This window comes from Passer montanus, unplaced genomic scaffold (genome assembly GCF_014805655.1).
Source record: "Passer montanus isolate IOZ18808 unplaced genomic scaffold, ASM1480565v1 scaffold24, whole genome shotgun sequence".
Taxonomy (NCBI): Eukaryota; Metazoa; Chordata; class Aves; order Passeriformes; family Passeridae; genus Passer; species Passer montanus.
This window is the reverse complement of record NW_024367037.1, coordinates 387,735-406,664: the sequence shown is the minus strand read 5'-3', so window position 1 is coordinate 406,664 and position 18,930 is coordinate 387,735. Positions and strand designations below refer to the sequence as shown.

General features: G+C 38.5%; 1 protein-coding gene across 9 annotated transcripts in view; it reads left to right on the top strand.

Moving 5' to 3' along the window:
* Positions 1–18,930, top strand: part of EPB41L4B (erythrocyte membrane protein band 4.1 like 4B) — a 169,666-nt gene that overhangs the window by 65,270 nt on the left and 85,466 nt on the right. For 8 of the 9 annotated variants that reach the window (XR_005627624.1, XR_005627623.1, XR_005627626.1 and 5 more), the window contains exons 5-15: positions 2,992–3,036; positions 3,755–3,807; positions 7,812–7,932; positions 8,544–8,631; positions 9,175–9,263; positions 9,505–9,574; positions 9,747–9,916; positions 10,020–10,129; positions 12,500–12,530; positions 13,019–13,052; positions 14,012–14,079. Coding sequence is in view for 5 of the 9 variants with exons in the window: in XM_039711024.1 (XP_039566958.1) it covers positions 2,992–3,036; positions 3,755–3,807; positions 7,812–7,932; positions 8,544–8,631; positions 9,175–9,263; positions 9,505–9,574; positions 9,747–9,916; positions 10,020–10,129; positions 12,500–12,530; positions 13,019–13,052; positions 14,012–14,079 (879 nt within the window). In the remaining 4 variants the exon portion in view is untranslated. Of the gene's footprint in view, positions 1–2,991; positions 3,037–3,754; positions 3,808–7,811; positions 7,933–8,543; positions 8,632–9,174; positions 9,264–9,504; positions 9,575–9,746; positions 9,917–10,019; positions 10,130–12,499; positions 12,531–13,018; positions 13,053–14,011; positions 14,080–17,051; positions 17,834–18,930 lie in introns of those variants that run through there. The other variant, XM_039711025.1, reaches the window with a different exon arrangement.

The window sequence follows — 18,930 nt, the reverse complement described above, 5'->3', positions numbered from 1 at the left end:
CTGAGACTTGGGGGTGATTTAATAATGATACCAAGGGTAGAGAATTGTGGGAATAGCTAGCTTGAGCTCTGGGTTGAGAGTTGATTGAATCGCTTCTGCTTCCCATGGTTCTCTGTGAAGCAGAAGCCTGCATTGTATAAAGTCACACTACAAATATCTGGAAGTCTTTCATTTCAGTCTGCTGGGCTCTTTCTGTGCGCCTGTACCTTGTTGGATCCATAGCACCTTGGTTCAGAGGATATTCTGAAAGCTGGGAAAGGAGCAGCTGTAGGAAAGGGTTTACTTATCTTTTGTATCTGCTTACTTTGTGTCTTTTCTATATAGTCGTCATCTATCTTAATGTTATTTTATCTTTTCTTTTGTTCTGCCTCTCACCGCAGGGCTCTTTCTGTGTCTTCTAATTTGCTTGGCAATAATCAGTGTACTCCTAATCAGCCTAAGGTGTTTAAGGATGGTTGATTGTTGTAGTTCATGTGCATGTGATGTTTACATTAAACTTACGCCTGCAGGCAGATGATTCCTGTCTCCCTCGCTGTCTGCTGTGCCGACCATGGGTTTTTTCACTGCCTGAGACAAGATTAAAGGGCTAATTGTCACCACCTCATGATAGAGACATAGGGTCTTCAATATCTGTTATCAATTTAGTCCAGCAGTGATAATTCAATAAAAGGGCATATTCCTATAGAATGTATAATTAACTTACAGAAATCCCTGCCTTATGCAGCTAAGTATAAGATCTTAAGAGAATCCAAAAATCTGTGTGATTTATGGACATCTCTAATGAGAAAATGCAGTTAAATTAGTAGGAATAATATGTGTTTTCTGGAAATTGATGTCAGTCTTCATACATCAGGGTGCATGTCTGATAAGTATTACATTTCCCCTGTGGTCAAATTATGGCATTACTGTCTACCACAAGATTTCTTGCTTAATGCTCTGAAGCATATGATCCTAGTCACAGTGAAATTGGGTTTCTGAGCTATGTGATCATTGCTGTGATCAAGTAAGACATTTTGTCTGAAAGTATTAACCTCTGATGCCTTGTGATCTAATTATTGTTGAAAGGTGACATTTCAGAAGACTATTTTAATTAGAAAAACACTTTAGTCAGCTAAATATTCAGTGTTGTGAACAATTTCTTTTAATTATAAGCTTGACAGGAGACCACTGTGAAACTGTAAGAAAAATTGGGATGCCTTTTTTTGGTGGTGGGGGAAGTAATTTTGAATTTAAGAATTTTATAGTTCTTAAATTTTTAATTCTTTGATTTATGGAGGTTTTTTAAAGAGTTTTTATGCTAGTTGGATCATATTTTCCATGTAGCATGTTGAGTAAAAAGTGAAGATTAATAACTATATACTTAAAATAATTCCAAGTAGAAGACAAATCATCCTTAACAATAACTGTGAACTTTCCAGGTAGAAGATGTTCAAAATCCCTTCTGGAGATCTGCTTTCTAGTAGACTTCAATATCTAGTCTCCTAGAAGCTACAAACATCAAATTTTCATAATTAACACATTATTGGGAAGCATTAAAACACTTCACCTGCTCTTGTTTTTTGGCTTAAAAACACAGTTGAAATACAGTTCATTTTGGAAGACATTATCTGTCACTTGTATGCAACCTGCTTCGTTACTTTAGTTAGAAGAAAAACAGAGGAACGTGTCTGTACTTTGTGTTGTGGAGAATTTTCCAAGTTATCTTGCTGATTTGGAGTAGCAACAATTGAGATGCCAGTGTTTGTCAGCCTGTGCACAGAAAAGGAAGAAGGGTAAGCCATACCCACCACAGTGGGGCTGCAGCCCTGCACAAGCCCCCTGAAACTGATAGGTGCACTGCCCAGAGTCTTCTTGCAAGTTTAGCAGAGTTCATGGGATTGTGAATCATCTGGGCTATCAATAAGAACAGGATGTATACTTGTCTACCCTTAATCTACACGTGCAAATACCCAGATTTGATTGGCAGTCAGGTATTAGCCAAGTATGTGAATCAGAGATGTACCAAAGAGCTAACATGGATAAATCGTTTCTGCTCTAGTGTTATCATGAGAAATCTTAATCTTCCTTTTCATTTCTGTTTCCCTGTCTGATTCCACCTGTTTGTCCTTCGCCATGTTCACTGCACATCCTCTGTGATGAAAAAAAACCCCACTTTGCCTTTCTAGCATCCTTTGTAAAGACAAGAGAGGTCTGTGTCTGCATTTACTGGGCTCTCAGGAGTGCTTCATGCCTTCTTCTCTTGAGTCACTCATCTTTGCAAGCCTCACCCCACAGTGTCCAGAGCAGTGCAGAGCCTGCCTCTGCCTTCCTGTCCTCTACACACCCCTTGCATGACCCAGGGCACTTGTACATGCCTCAAGCCCAGCTCTGAGTGGTGTCAGTGAAGCATGCCTACAACTGAAGATTTGCAAAGCAACAGCTTAAAATACTACAGCAGTGTGAAGGCTGTAAATTCCTACTAGGCGTATTAAATAACTGTGTGAGCTCTATGGAATTCTTCTATTCAGAACTTCGCTATTTTTAAGTGACATTTTGGTATGAAGCTTTCCTTTTGCCCAATTTGGACTTTTTCCATGTTCTGTATTTGTGTTTGAGAAGGCAGCGCTGAAGCCTACATGCCTTTATCTGTGTTTTGTTTCTAGATACTGTAGTTCAATTCCTGCCTGAATTAGGTAAGACCCAAGTTTAGGAGAACACTGGTTGCTGTGGTGTATGCTCAGATAGACCACATCCTAAACAGCAAGACTTTGAACAATGTCCTGAACACAACCAGTGGACAAAAAATGTTCTTCTCTTTGATTTTAGTGAAAACTAAGGGAACTTTGAAGTTTGTAGGGTGTATCTGTGTGATCCCAAAGGGCCTTTTTTTGTAAAGAGCAAGTTATTCAAATTGCTGTTACTACTTAATGAATTGGAATATTCTTCCAGCCAGTGGAACTAGAAGGATGCCACTGTAATTACTTTTGACTTTCTGAATTTTTTATTTGTCAGGTACCTGTTTGTATTACAGCTCCGGCAAGACATTCTTTCAGGGAAGTAAGTACCTTTTTACACTTGCAGCTGTAATTTGAAGAATTTATAATAGTTAACATCCTAGTGCATTTTGTTTTTCTTTAGAATACAGACATATAGTCTTGATACACATAAAGTCCTATATTACTGACAAACAGAATGGGTAAAAATTTTGATAGATTGAGGAGGTAACAGAAATGTTTAAAGAGAATGAAAGCTGTTCTGGGTTTTTGACTTGAAAATGTAACATGGGCTTGCCACATTTTTTCAGTATGGTGGGTGAAATAGAGAATGAGAAAGTTGAAGTGCAACACTTTTTGTTCAGGTCAACTCTGAAAAAATACTTTGTGTTTTTATAGTCTTACCCAGACCAATATTCATTCACACCTGCACCATTTATTTTTTTTAATTAAACAAAAAACCTTAAACCCATATATTCTAAAATGCAGTGTTAAAACAAAAATAGTTCCTTAATTGATTTAGTGTTTTCTCTGTTAGTTCAAACTTGTTTTATGGTGAAGTGTATCACGTTTAATGCTAATCAGAATGTACCAACTTAGGTATATTTGTACCAAATAATCATATACAAGTAACAATTAATTGTAGATGCTTCATAGCATTAGTAGTTTGTGGTAGTTAATGTTTCCAGTTTTTGTATCAGGCTTCTTTTTTAGCTTTATTGCAAGAATTCACAGATAAGAGACATGATTTTTATAGTTTTGGTTTTTGTTTTGTTTTTAAGACTGAAATGCCCATACGAAACTGCTGTTGAACTAGCAGCTCTGTGTCTTCAAGGTATGCTGTCTTCTGAAAGTGGTTTGTCCTAATTTATTAAAAAACTCACCTACTGGTTCCTTTTCCTTTGTAACTAATGCATTCTCACTGATCATATATAAATGCCATTCTTCTACCCAAGGAGAAGAATTTTAGGGAGATCACTTTCCTGACTTGCCTCCATTCATAACTTCTGAACTACATTAGCCAATATCAGCACACCTGATCTGGGGAGGGAGACTCTAAAGCATGGCTAGACAAAAGTTTAATGGAAACCCAGGGCTGATCAGAGAAGGATCCAAAATAGCTCCCTGCTGAGGGAGAAGCTGTGGTGCATGCACAAGTGTTACCACTTGAGCCTGAAGAGCCAGCTGGCCCTTCACACAGTTAGCTGGAGGTGGGTGCCTGTGAATTTGGGCTTCCTGCTGCCTGAACAGTGCCTGGGAGAGGAAGCCTCCACAGTGGGTGACTCAGGAGATGGTTACAGGGCAGGAGGGAGGGAGTGGCAGGTACTGGAGAGGAGAGAATTACATGGGAGGGTAAGAACTAAGATCACTTCTATGACAGGAGCACAGATTTCACTGTGTAAAAGCAATGCCAGTACACTGGGTTTCATTACGTTATTGTAGGACAATGTGGTTTTTTTGTTGCTGAAAGCATGTTAATTTGTTAATAAACAAATATTTGTTCCATTCCAAGCAATTTGTTTTGCAGATGGGGAGGAAATTATTGTAATGAAGCTTAAATCAAGTTCATTTTTTTGTAAAAGAAAGAGCAGTGAGCTTGACCATTTTAAGCATATCAGCAGGAACATTAACTGAAATGAAAAATTCTCTTCATGTCTCACTGGTTGTTGGGCCTTGGCACACAGAGAACTTGAGCAGAGTTGCTTAGTTTAATACAACAATGGAAGTAACTCAGTGATTCTTGATGGACTTGACAGGCAAAACTGGGAATTCAGTTCCAGGCAGCAACAGGTGTAAATCTTAAGGCAGTGGATTGTTTTACTGCACCAGTTGGCACAACTGTGATTGTCAGGTGTGCAAAGAACTGCTCAAGGCAGACTCCTTTTGTCTTTTTGAGGTGAAGGAAATGTGGAGCCCAGATTGCAATTGTTGCTTATGTTTTCACAGATAAAAACTCCAGTAGCCTCACATCTGGTCCAAGCAAAGAGGACCAAGCAAACAATAATAGGTTGATGCCTCAACATTTTGGGTAGTAGCTGCCACCTGTGATTACTGTGTAAATGCAATACAATAGCTGCCCTTCATGTTTATGATGTGTCCAGCTATCTACCATAACTAATACTCTTTGATGGTGTCTGTGGGAACATGCTTTTACACTTTTTTCCTCTTTTTTTTTTTTGCAGTGTCACTTTTCCACTATTTTGACATCATTGCAATAAGCTTGTCCAAAATTATTTCATTATTGCAACTCATTAATTCTCTTTGCTGACATACATAATAATAAGCATTTTTGGTGTAAAGTTTGCTACATTTTATAGACTTTGGAGACATAATTAAGCAGAAAAGTATAAAGAAATTTTGATTATTGCCTCCTCAGTGGGTTACATTTTCTTTGTAAAATGCAGTCTTGCTCCTTAGTGTGCTTTTTCCTAAGAGAGTCTTTTTACAGATAAGCTTTACATTTCATACATGTCTCTTTTTTATTAAGGGAGTTTTCTGTTAAAGTAATTCTTGGTTTCCAATAGCAGTTTCCAAGGTGGGTTGTTTTTTTTTGTTTGTTTGGGGTTTTTTGGGGTTGGTTTTTTTTTGGTGAATCATCTTTCAAACATAAATAGTTGATTTGTTGCCAATCCCATGAAGAAAATTCGGTAACAAGTAACATTGGTTTGTAGTATGGGGTAACATATGAAGCAGATAGGTAATTTTATGCTTCATTTAGGGATTATCTGTGGAAATGTTGTCATTAAACTTGAATTCTCACTGTTATAGTTAGTTTTTAACTGCATTATTAGTGTTGTATGGTCTTAGTGTTTAACCAGATATACTTTTGAAGCTGCTGATTATATTGAAAAGGAAAACATTTTCTCACATCTCCAATTTTCAGTTCTAATCATAAGACATCTTCATGGAATACTGCAAACTTTTTTTTCCCCTCTGTATAAAAGAATCAGCTATATATTTAAAAATAAATATATTTTTGGAGTTTTCAAAAACTTTTTAGCGAACTTCCTTTTGAAAATGTCCCCTGGGTTATTTTTGAAGAACACAGATAATGTATATGCATGTGTTATGTAATGCCTGCCCCACCTTCCACCCATCCCCCCAAAAAAGGGCTGAGAAGGGGCGTGCCAAAGCATGTCATGAAGACAAAAAGGAAAAGATGGGTCTTCTGCTGTGCCCTTGCATCTCAAAATATTAGTGCTGCTGAGCCTCTCTGTGTGTCTTCTGTCCTACAAGATCATGATTCTTCTCATCCCTACACATCCTTTTCACAGCACAGTCAGCCTTTGTTCCCCACCTTCTCTCTCAGTTAAGCAGTAGAGAAATCTCCCATGTTTTTCCTAGATGGTTGGCAACACATGAAACTTCAGATCCTTACCTTTTTCTCTCCCCTTGAAGTCCTCCTTGCTAATGTGTTTGCTGTAGCTCCCTCTTGTATACTGGAGACTGGAGTGCCAGTAATTCTTAATAGTATCTGTGTTAAATAGTCTTCCAGCTTTGATGGAGCAGCCACGGAGCTGAGATACCTGTATGTCCTTTTCTTTGACAGAGATAAGAATACTGTAACTCACTATGGAAGATTACTGTTGAGAGAAAAAATTGTGTGTGAGACAGTAATTAAAAATGAAGACCAATGAACTCAATCTCTCTATTATGCTCAGGACTGCTAAATGTTTCAGCAAAGCTCAAGTCCTCAAAACCACCTAGTAGGTGTTATCAGCCAACAGATTGGATTTTGAATGTAACTTCCTATCTACTGATGGATCCTGTTAAGTATTTTTGAAGTCTGGCTGTGACTGAAATTTTTGCAGCTGTTAAGTGTAAAAGCGCCCTGAAGGAATAAAACTGTTTTCTTCAAGGGATTTTGTTTCCCACTATGCTTTTTCATTTTTATTTTGGTAGTAGTCAGAAGAGTAGTAAACAGTTAAGAAAGGCTGACTGACAAAGGCCTGGTTGTGAATCACATCGTGTGTCAGGTGACACATGGTATTGCTGAAGAGTGTATTTTCCACTGATGCTTGCCACACAGTCCTGAGGCAGCAATGCTGCAGCCTCTGAGTACAGCTGAGAGGCTCCAGGAGCAAAGCTGTCACAGACACAAGGCAGTTAAAGGTGACAGCCACTGAAAAGCTCAGCACTTGCATCTCCTGCTGAGCTCAGTGGAGCTGGAAAGTATTCTGCTCCTAGAAAACACCAGAGCCTAAGCATATAAGTAGAAAGTGACACCTTAATTATGTCACTGTTTCAGCATTTTTGTCCTTAAAATTATTAATCTGAATATTACACCACCACTGTTATTTAAAAAACCACACAGCTTTATCACTGCTTTAATGAGACTAGGTATTTCCTTCATGTTTTGACATGAACAGAAACATAACTCCTAAATTTGTCCTAAACTGGGACTAATAACAAAGCGTGCGATAGAATGGGAATGGTTAGGGAAAAGCATGCAGTGAGGGGAAGTTTCAAAGTCACCTCTTCTAAAACAGAAGATGCATTGATGATTGTTTCTAATAGAAACTTTATTTCCTATAAGTGCTTTAAAATTCAGAGAAGCAGCTTTAGTTGAGCTGGTTCAGTCATAACATTCCTGAATGTCAGAATTCTGTACCACAACCTTACTCTGCTCCTGCAAATGCATTTATCTGACTTCTGCTATGAAATCTGGCTTGAATTTACTGGGGCCATGAGCTAGGGAATGGGGTGTTAACTTAAAGCATTTTGCAACATGCTTAGGAACTTACAAACTATCCTTGTCTTTTTAGGCATAATGGAATTAAATATTTCTGGTCATCTCAAGATCTTTATATTTTTAATTTCTCAATTGATTGATTTCAGCTGAGTTGGGAGAGTGTGAGCACCCTGAGCATACACCAGAGCTCGTGTCTGAATTCAGGTTTGCACCAAACCAGACTGAAGCAATGGAATTTGACATTTTTCAGAAATGGAAAGAGTGCAGGTAGAGTACCTGTGTTGGAGTGGGGTCTCTAGCAACAGGTTTTCTTCTCCTCCAAAGTCAAATCCTTTCAACAGGCATGAAATGGGCATTATATTTGTCACTGGAGTATTATAAAAAGGCTTTGAGCCCTCTCCTTCCCTAGAAATGGCAGGCAGTAATTTAGGGAAGATTGGTGGGGTGAGTTTTAATTTTTCAATGGTTTTTCTTTAGATTATTTTGTAATTTTGTAAGGAGCCGGGTCTTTTTTCCTGTTTATATTGGAAATAAATCTCCCTCTTTCTCCCCTTCTTTCATTCAAACATAAATTTTATGTTCAGGGTGGTAGCAAACTCATTTTCCTGTATTTTGTTAATAAATGGTACATTTTAGCGATGCTTTGTTACCTGAACTTTCATCCTTATTGGCAATTTTAGACCTTTTTGCATTTTCAGTCCTCTTTCAGTTTTATTTTCATTAGGAGGGAAGAGGGTAAAAACATCAGCTAAGCTTGAAATAGCACTTAGTGTCATTAAGATGGAGGACTCAAAGAAAAGTGTTAGGGGAATTAATTTGAAAGCATTTAAAGCAGACAATTTTTTTTTTACCATGAAGTATCAATTTTATGTTCATAGGGGAAAGAGCCCGGCGCAGGCTGAATTGTGCTACTTGAACAAAGCTAAATGGCTAGAAATGTATGGTGTAGATATGCATGTAGTTAAGGTAAGATCCATGTGATGTTTTATTTTATCAGTGTGAGGTCCCTGCTCTGGTGTGGATCAGGCCCTGAGGAGTGTCCTTGTTATGGGCTGGGGTGTCCCATGGACCATGGTCCCTCAGAAGTCATTCCCACCTGGAGCACCCCCCCAAGGGTGCTTCTCTGGGCTCCCACAGCATCCCTTTCCACATGCCTTCTCCTGTGTCCCTCAGTTTCTTCCTGTTGTGTCTCCTTCCCCTGGCAGGAACTGCCTGCTCTTAAACAGATGAGGTGAGGTGTGTGCTGCCCTGGATGCAGTGTTGGTGTGGATCCATCTCCATGGATCTCGGAGCCTCTTTGAGCAGCACAGGGCCTCCTCCCACAAAGGGCACCCTGCAGCCTCCTATTGCCAAAATATGCCACTTTGAACCCAATACAGATGCACATTCTTCTGCTCTGTAATGGCAACTTTATTGTTTAGTTTAAGACCTATGGATTTTGCAATACTACTGTATTAAAATTTACACTGCTCATGGCAGATGCATTATTTATTCTGTACTTGCTTGCAGGGAAGAGATGGTTGTGAATATGCTCTTGGACTGACACCAACAGGCATATTGATCTTTGAAGGAGCCAACAAAATAGGCTTATTCTTTTGGTAATCTGCTTTTGTGTTACATTCCTTTTTGTTAAAACGCTGAAATCTTTCTTCTTTGCATAATGGGATCTTGACTGTATTTTGTAATTTTTAATTGAATCTACAAAGTTTAAAATCAGAAGGTTAAATCTGAAGGTGGATTGGCCTGGTTAGAAGTACCACTCTTAAATGTGAAATAGTTGTAGAAATAAAATTATTTTAATATTATTTTAATTCTGTTCTTTTTGATTCTTGTGTTTAGGCCTAAAATCACAAAAATGGACTTCAAAAAGAGCAAACTAACGCTCGTGGTTGTAGAAGATGATGAGCAGGTAACTTCTTTCCCTTACTTGAGCCTGATCCAACAAAGTGTGGTGTGTGCTCAGGCTGGTGAGAACACAAGGGAGGCTCAGCACACTGTTGGCCCAGGCTGTGTTTCTCCTGCCAAGGACGATAACTAATATCATGCATGCCAACTTCCAAAGCTTTTGTTTCTGCATTTAGGGCAGAGAGCAAGAGCACACATTTGTTTTCCGGTTAGACAGTGCCAAAACGTGCAAACATTTGTGGAAGTGTGCGGTGGAGCACCACGCTTTCTTCAGATTGCGAGCCCCAGCAAATAGTAAATCTAGTAGATCCGACTTCATAAGGCTGGGATCACGCTTCAGATTCAGGTATTTAGTGAAGTAACGGCAATATATTTATCTTTATACAAAGGAGCAGGTACAGCTTCCAGCAGAAGGCAGCAGTTTACTTTGTTTATTTCTGTGTTTCAAGTGGGAGGACAGAATATCAAGCAACACACGGGACGAGATTACGCAGAACTAGTACATTTGAAAGAAGGCCCAGCAAGAGATACCCTTCTCGGAGGCATTCCACTTATAAGGGTAAGTGTTTTTAGACATCTGTGCACTGAGCTGGTCATGCAGGTGTCCCATTAAATCCTATAAATGTCACATTACAATAATGATATCTGTACCACATTATAAAAAGAAGAGTATATCAGACCACCTAAAAAATCAGAACATGCATGGAGGTTTGTTTTTTTTTGCCAGAACTCGTTGTTTCCCTCTTCTGTTTTTAATCTCTATCTACAATTAATTCTTCCACCCCCATCTATGGAGGAGGTACCTATGGTTTCTTTTGTTGCTCTATTGAGGAGGAAAGAAAAGTTGCAGAAAACCCATTAAGGCAAAGCATGTTTTGTTTTTTTTTTTTAAGAATTGCTTTTGTCATGTGGGGTGGAGCAGTGTCCAGAAGCCTCACTGATTTGATTATCTAGACAGACAATTTTAGGGTTATTGGGTAGTCTCATTATGCAGTTGTTGTGGCTTTCCTGACTGTTATGACATATTATTCACCTGTCCAGACTCTGACCTTAGCTTGCCCTGGGAATTGAGATGTGCTGAATTTAAGTGGAATGACAAGGAAGTAATTTCCCTTGTGATTTTGTAATTTGTCCTTAAAAACTTGAGCTTTTTGTTCCATGTAGAAAAACCTAGGAAGGAGCACTGCAGGATAACCTTCTCCAAATTCTGTGTTACTTGAGCCTGCAGCTATAGTTGCCGTATGGAGCAAGGCTGCTGAACACAGGAGGGTGAGATGAGATTCCCTTAGAATGTCTTTGCACTCATTTGCATTCCCAGAATATAAACTGCAGTTCCATGAGCAGCCCTTGTGGTATTATTGGGACATTTTGTCTTATTTACAGTGGGGGGAGAACGGGTAACAAGCATGCATGCTTTCTAGAGGCTGTAACTCTTTCTCCTGCTTCCTTCCTTAGTACATGGAAGGAGTTTGTTTAACTGAAATGCAAATCTGTGAGATGCTGTTATGTGAGACATGAGAGACAACTGTATAGTGTGGGCCATTTTATAAGTGGAACAATTAGTTCTTTAAATTTAATTGCTGCAACAGAATCTGAGAGACCTGCAAGTTTTGCCTTGAGTCTCAGTGCTTCTGTACTTATGCCTGTGAGATAGAGGCAGAAGAGAGAAAGTGTGGCTTATACTTAATTATGTTCTCTGTTCATTGCAGCCAGTCAGAACTTCTTTCACACACAAGTGATTGCCTTCTAGAGAGCTCAAGAGCATGATTGTTAAGTTAATGCAAAAACTCCCTGTAGGTTGTTGTCTTTCATGCACCTTTTGGCCATCAAGCTCTGTACCTAAATGCAGCCCACAAGGGTTGGATTCTCTCCTAGCTCTGTCACTTCTGAGACTTCTGCAGTGTGTCATTAACTTCCTGCATTCAGCAGTCAGTTAGATTTTCACTTTCTCTCCGAGAAGTTTTTCAGTTCTCTTGAAATACACACAGTCATGAAAAAGAGATTATATACCCCAGTTACTCAGCCACCTTCACCATTCTTTCCAGCCTGTCCAAAGCAGGGGCCAAGACCTTGTTCCTCAAGATTACTCAGTGCCTCACAGGATTACCAACTAATGGGTTATTTTGGCTACCATTGTTCCCTGCAGTAACACACAGGCCATTACCAACTTTGTGAATACTCTGGTTTCTGTAAGACAGTGAAAATTTCTGCAAGGGGTAATTTCTGATTTCCAATGGATTTGATTATTGGTGAAAGGTGGCCCTAGTGTAGGGAATAATGGGCTCTGACTCCATGATTCAGAAGGCTGAACAATTGCTTTATTAAGCTAGGTTATATTACACTAATACTGTACTATATAAAAGAGATACTATACTAAAAAGATACTAGAGAAAAACCCATGACTGTCTGAGACAGCTTTGATCCAATTGGCCAGTCAATCCAAACAACCATCAGCAGAGTCCAATTAACAAGTCACTCTCGGTAAACAATCTCCATAACACATTCCACATGTGCCAAACAACAGGCGCAGCAAGTAGAGACAAGAATTGTTTTCTCTTCTCTTTCTCTGTTCAGAGAATGTGAACACCGTACTTGATGGTATTGGCATGGAACTACAGTAAGATGTGGAAAAAAGTGTCCTGGTTGTGCAGAACATACTCTGCCAAAAGTTCTGTTGTGGCATTTGAGAAGAATATGCTTGCCTGCTGTTATTTCTAAAGAGCGTTCACTCTTGCAGGACCAGAGGGAGATTTGTGTCTGCCTCATACTTTACGATGTTGCACAGGATTACTAGAAAGCACAGGGCTGCACTTGATATTCAGACACTTCTGTGCAAATATGTCTGTGTAAGGATTCACTTTAGCCAACAAAAGCTGCAAAATAGCTGATATTTCACTTGTCTTAAGATTTTTGTGTGTTTCTTTTTAAGCAAACAATCCTGTGAAAGCAGCACAGCTGTGGTAAGTGACTGCCCAACTTTTTTCTACCTCTCAGTTGCTGTTCTCAGGCTAAAAGGATTCTGAAGACAATATCTGCTTTAGGAATTGTAGAAACAGATTCTCTGGAGTGGGATGAATTGTTTTGGCCTGTCTCACTATGCATCACCAGATTCTTCTTAGGGCCTGTCTGCTACCACTGTTTAATCTATTTCTTCTATTATTTTTATATATGAAATCAGACTAAAGTAAAGTAAAACATACTTCCTTTTTTCTCACTGCTCTTATAATACTTTATCAAGCATAATTTGTTAATGTTTTTTACATCTAAAGCAAACAAACAAATTTTACACCCCTCTTTCACATGGTAGCTGCTATGGTCTATATCTTGAATAAAATAATTTTGTCCTTAAGAATATGAATTTTACTTCTCTGTAGTACTTCACTGAACCAAAAAACATTGTGATGTAGATGTATTGATTACATAACAGCACATTTTTTTTCTCTCTTAGTGCTAAAAATACTCCTGAAGTCCTTAACTACCAGGTAAGAGCATACCGGTTACAGAGGAAAATGTGGTCATTTCCATATTTTATGGTAAATTTTGCTCTTTTTAGTGGGAGCTGTTTTGTTCCCCTTTCCTTACTCTGGGGTGAGATTTTCTGATGGGTCAGAAATAAACAGTACCATACTGGGGCTAAGGAGTTTTCTCTTTTTTTCTCCTGTGTTCTTGGATGCTCTGCAAGCTCAGTACACTCCATTTGCCATCTTCTTTCCTTTCCTTTTCTTTCTGTGCAAGTTAAAGCCTTTGGGACTGTGAATGTGATGGGCCCCAGGAGACTGCTCTATGAGCAAGCTTTTGTCTAGAGCAGCCTCTCACAGTAGGTGATCGTGACAATTTCAAAGTTGCAATTACCTCCCTCATCACAACACTTACAGAGTTCCCTGCTGGTCAAATGCTTGTTGGGTTTTTTTTTATACACTCCGGGGAAAACATTAGCTGGTTTTCATCTGTGCTGCTGACAGTCAGTAGGTACTGAGAAAAAGCAAGCTTCCAAACTCTGTATGTGCATGAGAACTTAGTCTTAACATTTTTTATTAAAACTTTCACCAGTGATTTTGTTTTCCTGTTTTTCTTCAAGATCTTGTGGATATAAGAGGGAAGTCCTATCACCAAAGACAGGAGACCTCCTGAAGCCTGCTCTTTTAACCTTTCTTACACTCCACCTTTGATCAAAGCTGACATTTTTTGATGTGCTTTCTACGAGAAGCACTAGATGTGCCAGGTTGTCTGTCAAACAGGAGAGCAATTTTCTTTGCATTGTCCCATGAGTGTGTCCTAATGAGCAGGCTCAGCACCAGGAGGCTTCACGTATGTGCTCAATGACATGGGAGAAGGTCGGAAGCATTAGGGTTTCTAGGGTTCACCAGGAAAATAAAAGTTAAAAGCTAATAGGGAGCTTTAATATGATTTCATTAACCAGGTTCAATGTTTCTATTTGCAGCCCCCGTATCATCCTAATATACATCCTGCTCAGCCACACTGGCTTCCACACACACCTGTGAATGTAAGGTAAGCAGTTTTCCCTTTCTGAAGAAAAGATGATTACTTCTTTCTTTGTGTTGCTCGGTATGAAGCTTTGGTGGCCCTGTTGGGCAGTTCTCTGCATATGAAAAGCAAACAAAAGTTAGAAGTGTGGGATATACAGACAGTATTAAATAACTTCTAAGTTTTGCTTTGGAATATGATTTTTTTTCTAGTTGATTCTAATTCAAAATACAATGTTAGTGATCTCCTGTAGGGAGTATGTTGGATAGGGAGCTGCTCTGTAACTTAATTGCAAATTGGTTTGTATTTAATTTCCTAAGACAGAGAAGAAACTCATTTTAGTGTGAAGTTAAGTTATTAATAATTATATTCTTGCAGTGGAGCACTATTTTCATCTTTTGCAGAAAATGTATATGAAAAAATGACAAGTACTTGGAACAATTTATCAGGAACATTACAGATAATGAGTAAAATTACAGCAATGAGTTTTTGAGAAACATTTCACAAAAACATTCCTGCATGTGCTGTTGTGCTATCTTCTCCCATACTTTTTTGTTTGTAGCTAGTGATGAGAGACATTGAGCAAAAAGAAATTTTGGAAGAAATTCAGTCCAGTTAAGACCCACCTGGTGGAATGCACAGTGAAGGCATGCACCTGCTGGTGGATATGTGTCTATACATGTACACATGATAAAAAACAGCCACTTTTTTATCCTAATAAAAACTAACCTTTTTAGATGACTCAGTCTTTTAGACAAATAATTACTGTCTTCAGTGAAAAATACCAATACCCTAATCTTTGTTTCTCCTTATCTAACATTTGTATTCTTACATCACAATAGGTAGACTTTGGTTTTAGTGTGGGCAGGCTCTGGGGATGAGGCTGAGTTTAAAATGGATGAAAAGACAATTTGGTGTGAGTTTGAGTCTGAGAATGTAGGAAAAGGGCAAGTACATTATTAGAAATACTAGGCAGAGAAGTAGACAGGCATTGTCATCTCAAAATTCCTAGTGCACAGCAGTAAAGCAGATATTAAATTTATGTTAGAAACAGGAGACTTGAAGTTGTGTAATGAACTTTTCCTGTATTTCAGGCTCAGGAGTCTTCCTGGTTTTAGGGTTTCATTATCCAGTTTATTATGAGCTCTTTAAAATGTACAATTTCACATTATGAAAGAGCGGCTGCTGAGAGAACCTAATGATTTTATAAATCATTTGAGGTTTTGCTGAAATTTTTCTAAAGATTTCATCACTTAGGATACCAGTCCGTGACATTTTAAAGCCAAATAGTTCACCCTGGAGCAGAGTGATATTGAAATAAGTACAATAATGTATTGTAGTGTGTGTAGACAACCTCCCCCTTGAGCCCCTCCACTGCCTGGGCAAAGACTAAGGTCAGTGAAATATGAACAATGGCTTTTTTATAGCAAGGCTTGTAAGGCTGAAAAAAAAACAACCCATACTTAAAAGCTCAGTCATAGAAGCTTGATAGAAAAGGTGCTCAGAATTTTTGTCCCATTCAGGTAGAAGCATTTAAATGTGTGGTTAAAGTGGAAGTTTCAAGTTATTCGAACTTGGAGTCGAAGTGCAATAATTGGATATTTAAGATCTTGGACAGCTTGATTTGAAAAAGCTTATTCCATTCGACTGTGAACTTGAGATTACAACTACAGATGCATAAAATTCTTTCTGCTGTGCATGAGAGTCTGGAATAGGCATGGGCTGAAATGACCTATGTAATATGTGTTATATATGGAGCTTTTGTTGAATAACTTGTGAAATAGTATGTGGAATTGTGTCTCAGTTTTCTTAGTAAAATTCTTTCACTGAAATTGTTTGCAGATTTTTTCAGTGAAATTGTTTGCAGTTAGCTTAATATTTAACCTTCTGAAAAAAAATTCCAATTAACAGCTGTCATTATATAACTTTAGAATATATCCAAAAAAAAGGTAAAATCTAAACCTTGCCTGTGTTTCTGCTACTATAAAAAAACTTACCAGAATCATAGAATGTCTTGGGTTGGAAGAGACTTTAAAGATCATCTGGTTCCAACCCCCTGCCATGGCCAGGGACACCTTCCACTAGACCAGGTGGCCCAAAGCCCCATCCAACCTGGCTTTGAACACTTCTAGGAATGGAGCATCCACAGCTTCTCTGTGCAACCTGTTTCAGTGCTTCACCACCCTCACAGAAAAGAATTTCTTCCGTATATATATAATAATTGCAGCTTCAATTTGGTAATAAGGTAATGTTAAATGTTGTGGTTTCCTACATAGTGTTCAAAATCGTTGTTTTATTTATTCCCCACTCCGCTGCAATGATTCAGGGGCCACTGTAGGAATGGTTGAAGTTAGTATCTAAGCAGCAATAAGTAATGAACAACTAATGAAAAATATTTTCCATGTAGTACTTTTGCAAGTCTCGGAGAATTACCTGTACTAACTGTAGACTGGGGGTGTTCTTAAGAAAATGCAACTCTGTAAATTACAGGCTGCTTTAGTGTTAATTAACTGCACCAATGCCAAAGGAATGGCAACAACTACAGAGCAATTTTCATTCATAATAGGATTGCCTTTCTTAACCCTTTGCACTTTAAGGATGTACAGCCATGAGCTCAGTGTTTTGCATGATATGTTTTATTTTACTTGTTTGTTGTACAAATTTAGTTTTCCTGTAGCTTCCTTCTCCTTCCCCACCTCCCCACCCCCCCACCTTTGGCATTCTGGAGCATTGATGCACTATGCTTGTCTATAACATTGGAAACTGAGAGGGTTTTTAATGACTGAGCTCTGGTTGAAAGCCTTTTGAAATCAGCTAGAAGATTCCCAGTTGCTTCAGCAGCTTCAGCATCAGGCCTATAGGTCTGTCCCCATTTCCTTCCTGTGCTGTAGTTCCATGTGCATGCTTAGCACTTGCAGGATGAGCTCATGTTACTGTGTAGCACTCCTAAGTTGACTTCCATTCCTCACTAACCAATAACTGTGCAAATGGTACAGGCCACCCTATCATGATGACAGGCCCTATTGGAAACCCCCCACAAGTGGAGAGGACAGCAATTTACGGTATATCCAGGAACAGAACCAGAAGAATTTAGGAGGAGTCCAAAGCATGGTGTACCAAGATAAACTCATGACGACTCTCTGAAAAAGAGCCATCTTCATTTCACCTGCCATCTTAGACATCATTGCATTCCATGGTCCTTGTCTGTCTGCAGTATGTTCAAAGTGTATTGTGCATAAAGTGTGTGTCTTTGTATGTACATCCATCCTTGTTTAGTGTTTGTGGACATTCTTGGGAAAAGTGTTTTCCATATCTTTGTTAAAAAAGAAAAAATCTTGAAAAACCTTTTTTGAATTCTGGTAAGAATTTCCAGTGCCCTGAGACCAGAAATATTTCTGGGGGTTTCATTCAATCCTAGTTTCAAATCTGTGACCCTCTGCCTGCTGTTGAAGATCAGACATTTGTGCCTTAGTTATTTTTATTGCCTTGTGTCTTTTGAGTCAAATTAATAGATTGAGAACCTTGTTTTTAGTGGCATGCAAATAGAAGATTGGAGGGAGGAAAAGAATTCATACTGGTAATCAAATTGGCTTGTGGGCCACCAACAAAGGGAGCCTACTGAGGCAGTCATAGGTTTGGATGTCATTTTTTCTAGTTTTTGTGTTCTGCAAAAGAAAATAGAGGTGCTTACCTAACTTTGAAAACAAGTATAGGGAAAGAACACTGTAATAAGTTTCACAGAGTATCTTTTTTTTTTTTTTTACTTATTATATTGATAGCATTCCCCAAAACCATACCTGCTGCTATAAAGGCAAGAATGTTAAAAATTAGTCTTTGCTATAAGGGTGCTGCTGTCATCTTCTTTTTAATGTGATTATGGAAGTGAACTTTATAATTACATGAAACCTGCTGATAACTTTTCTCTGAGTTAGTTCAAAAACACAACATATAATCAGTACATTAAAAAATGAGGACATTCCAGTGGAATAGCTCTATTTTTTTAAAGTTAGACATTTGTGAAGTTAAATGTATATTTTGCAGACCTAGGACTTTGAATTGGACTGGCTGGTATTTTGATCACTTGCAGATTTTTTTTGTTATCTTTAAACCAAAAATCACAGTGCCATCTTCACTTGTGCATTTGTTTTAGTTAGGCCTTATATCTGTGGTCTCTCTGAAGTTGTTGGCATGAATGTATCTTCATGTGGGATGTTTTCAAAATGAAGTAGTTTTTAACTTGATTTTTGATAAATACACATTTATAAATGGCTATAACGAATTTTTTCAGAGCAAATTTGATAGTCTATAACTTTTTGTGAAGTACATTTGTTTACAAATGCTATCTTTTATTATTTGTTTTGATCTTTCCTGTATGTGCTAAGTACAAATAAAAAATGTCAATCTTGTTGATCTGGTTATGCTGCATTATTTATTTTTGAAAGATTTTGGGGGAGGGTGGGTAGATACGCTTGTACCTGATTTCCCCTCATGTTACTAATGCTGTGGTGGATCAATGTTTCCACTACAATCTGCAGAGAGAGCAAGACAATAAAGCAGTTGTGCACTGAAATGTAAAAATGCCAGAGTAAGCCTAAGGTGTGTAATCACACAGGCTGACTTCAGTTTCCCCAGACTAGTCTTCCTCTAGTTCAGCAGCATTTTATTTAAGACAGGAAGAAAGAGAAACTTTGTTGGAGCCACTGGAACAAAAGTCTGGTTTTGCTGCTGCTCTGAAAGCTCTCTGGAGGAGGGTTTTTTGAATACTGACATTAAAGTGTGGGGCAATGGTGCTTTATTCTTTACACAGCTACAATCATAATACAGTATCATTCTTGTCATATAACCTTGTCAGCTTCCATGTGCTTTGTTGCCAGT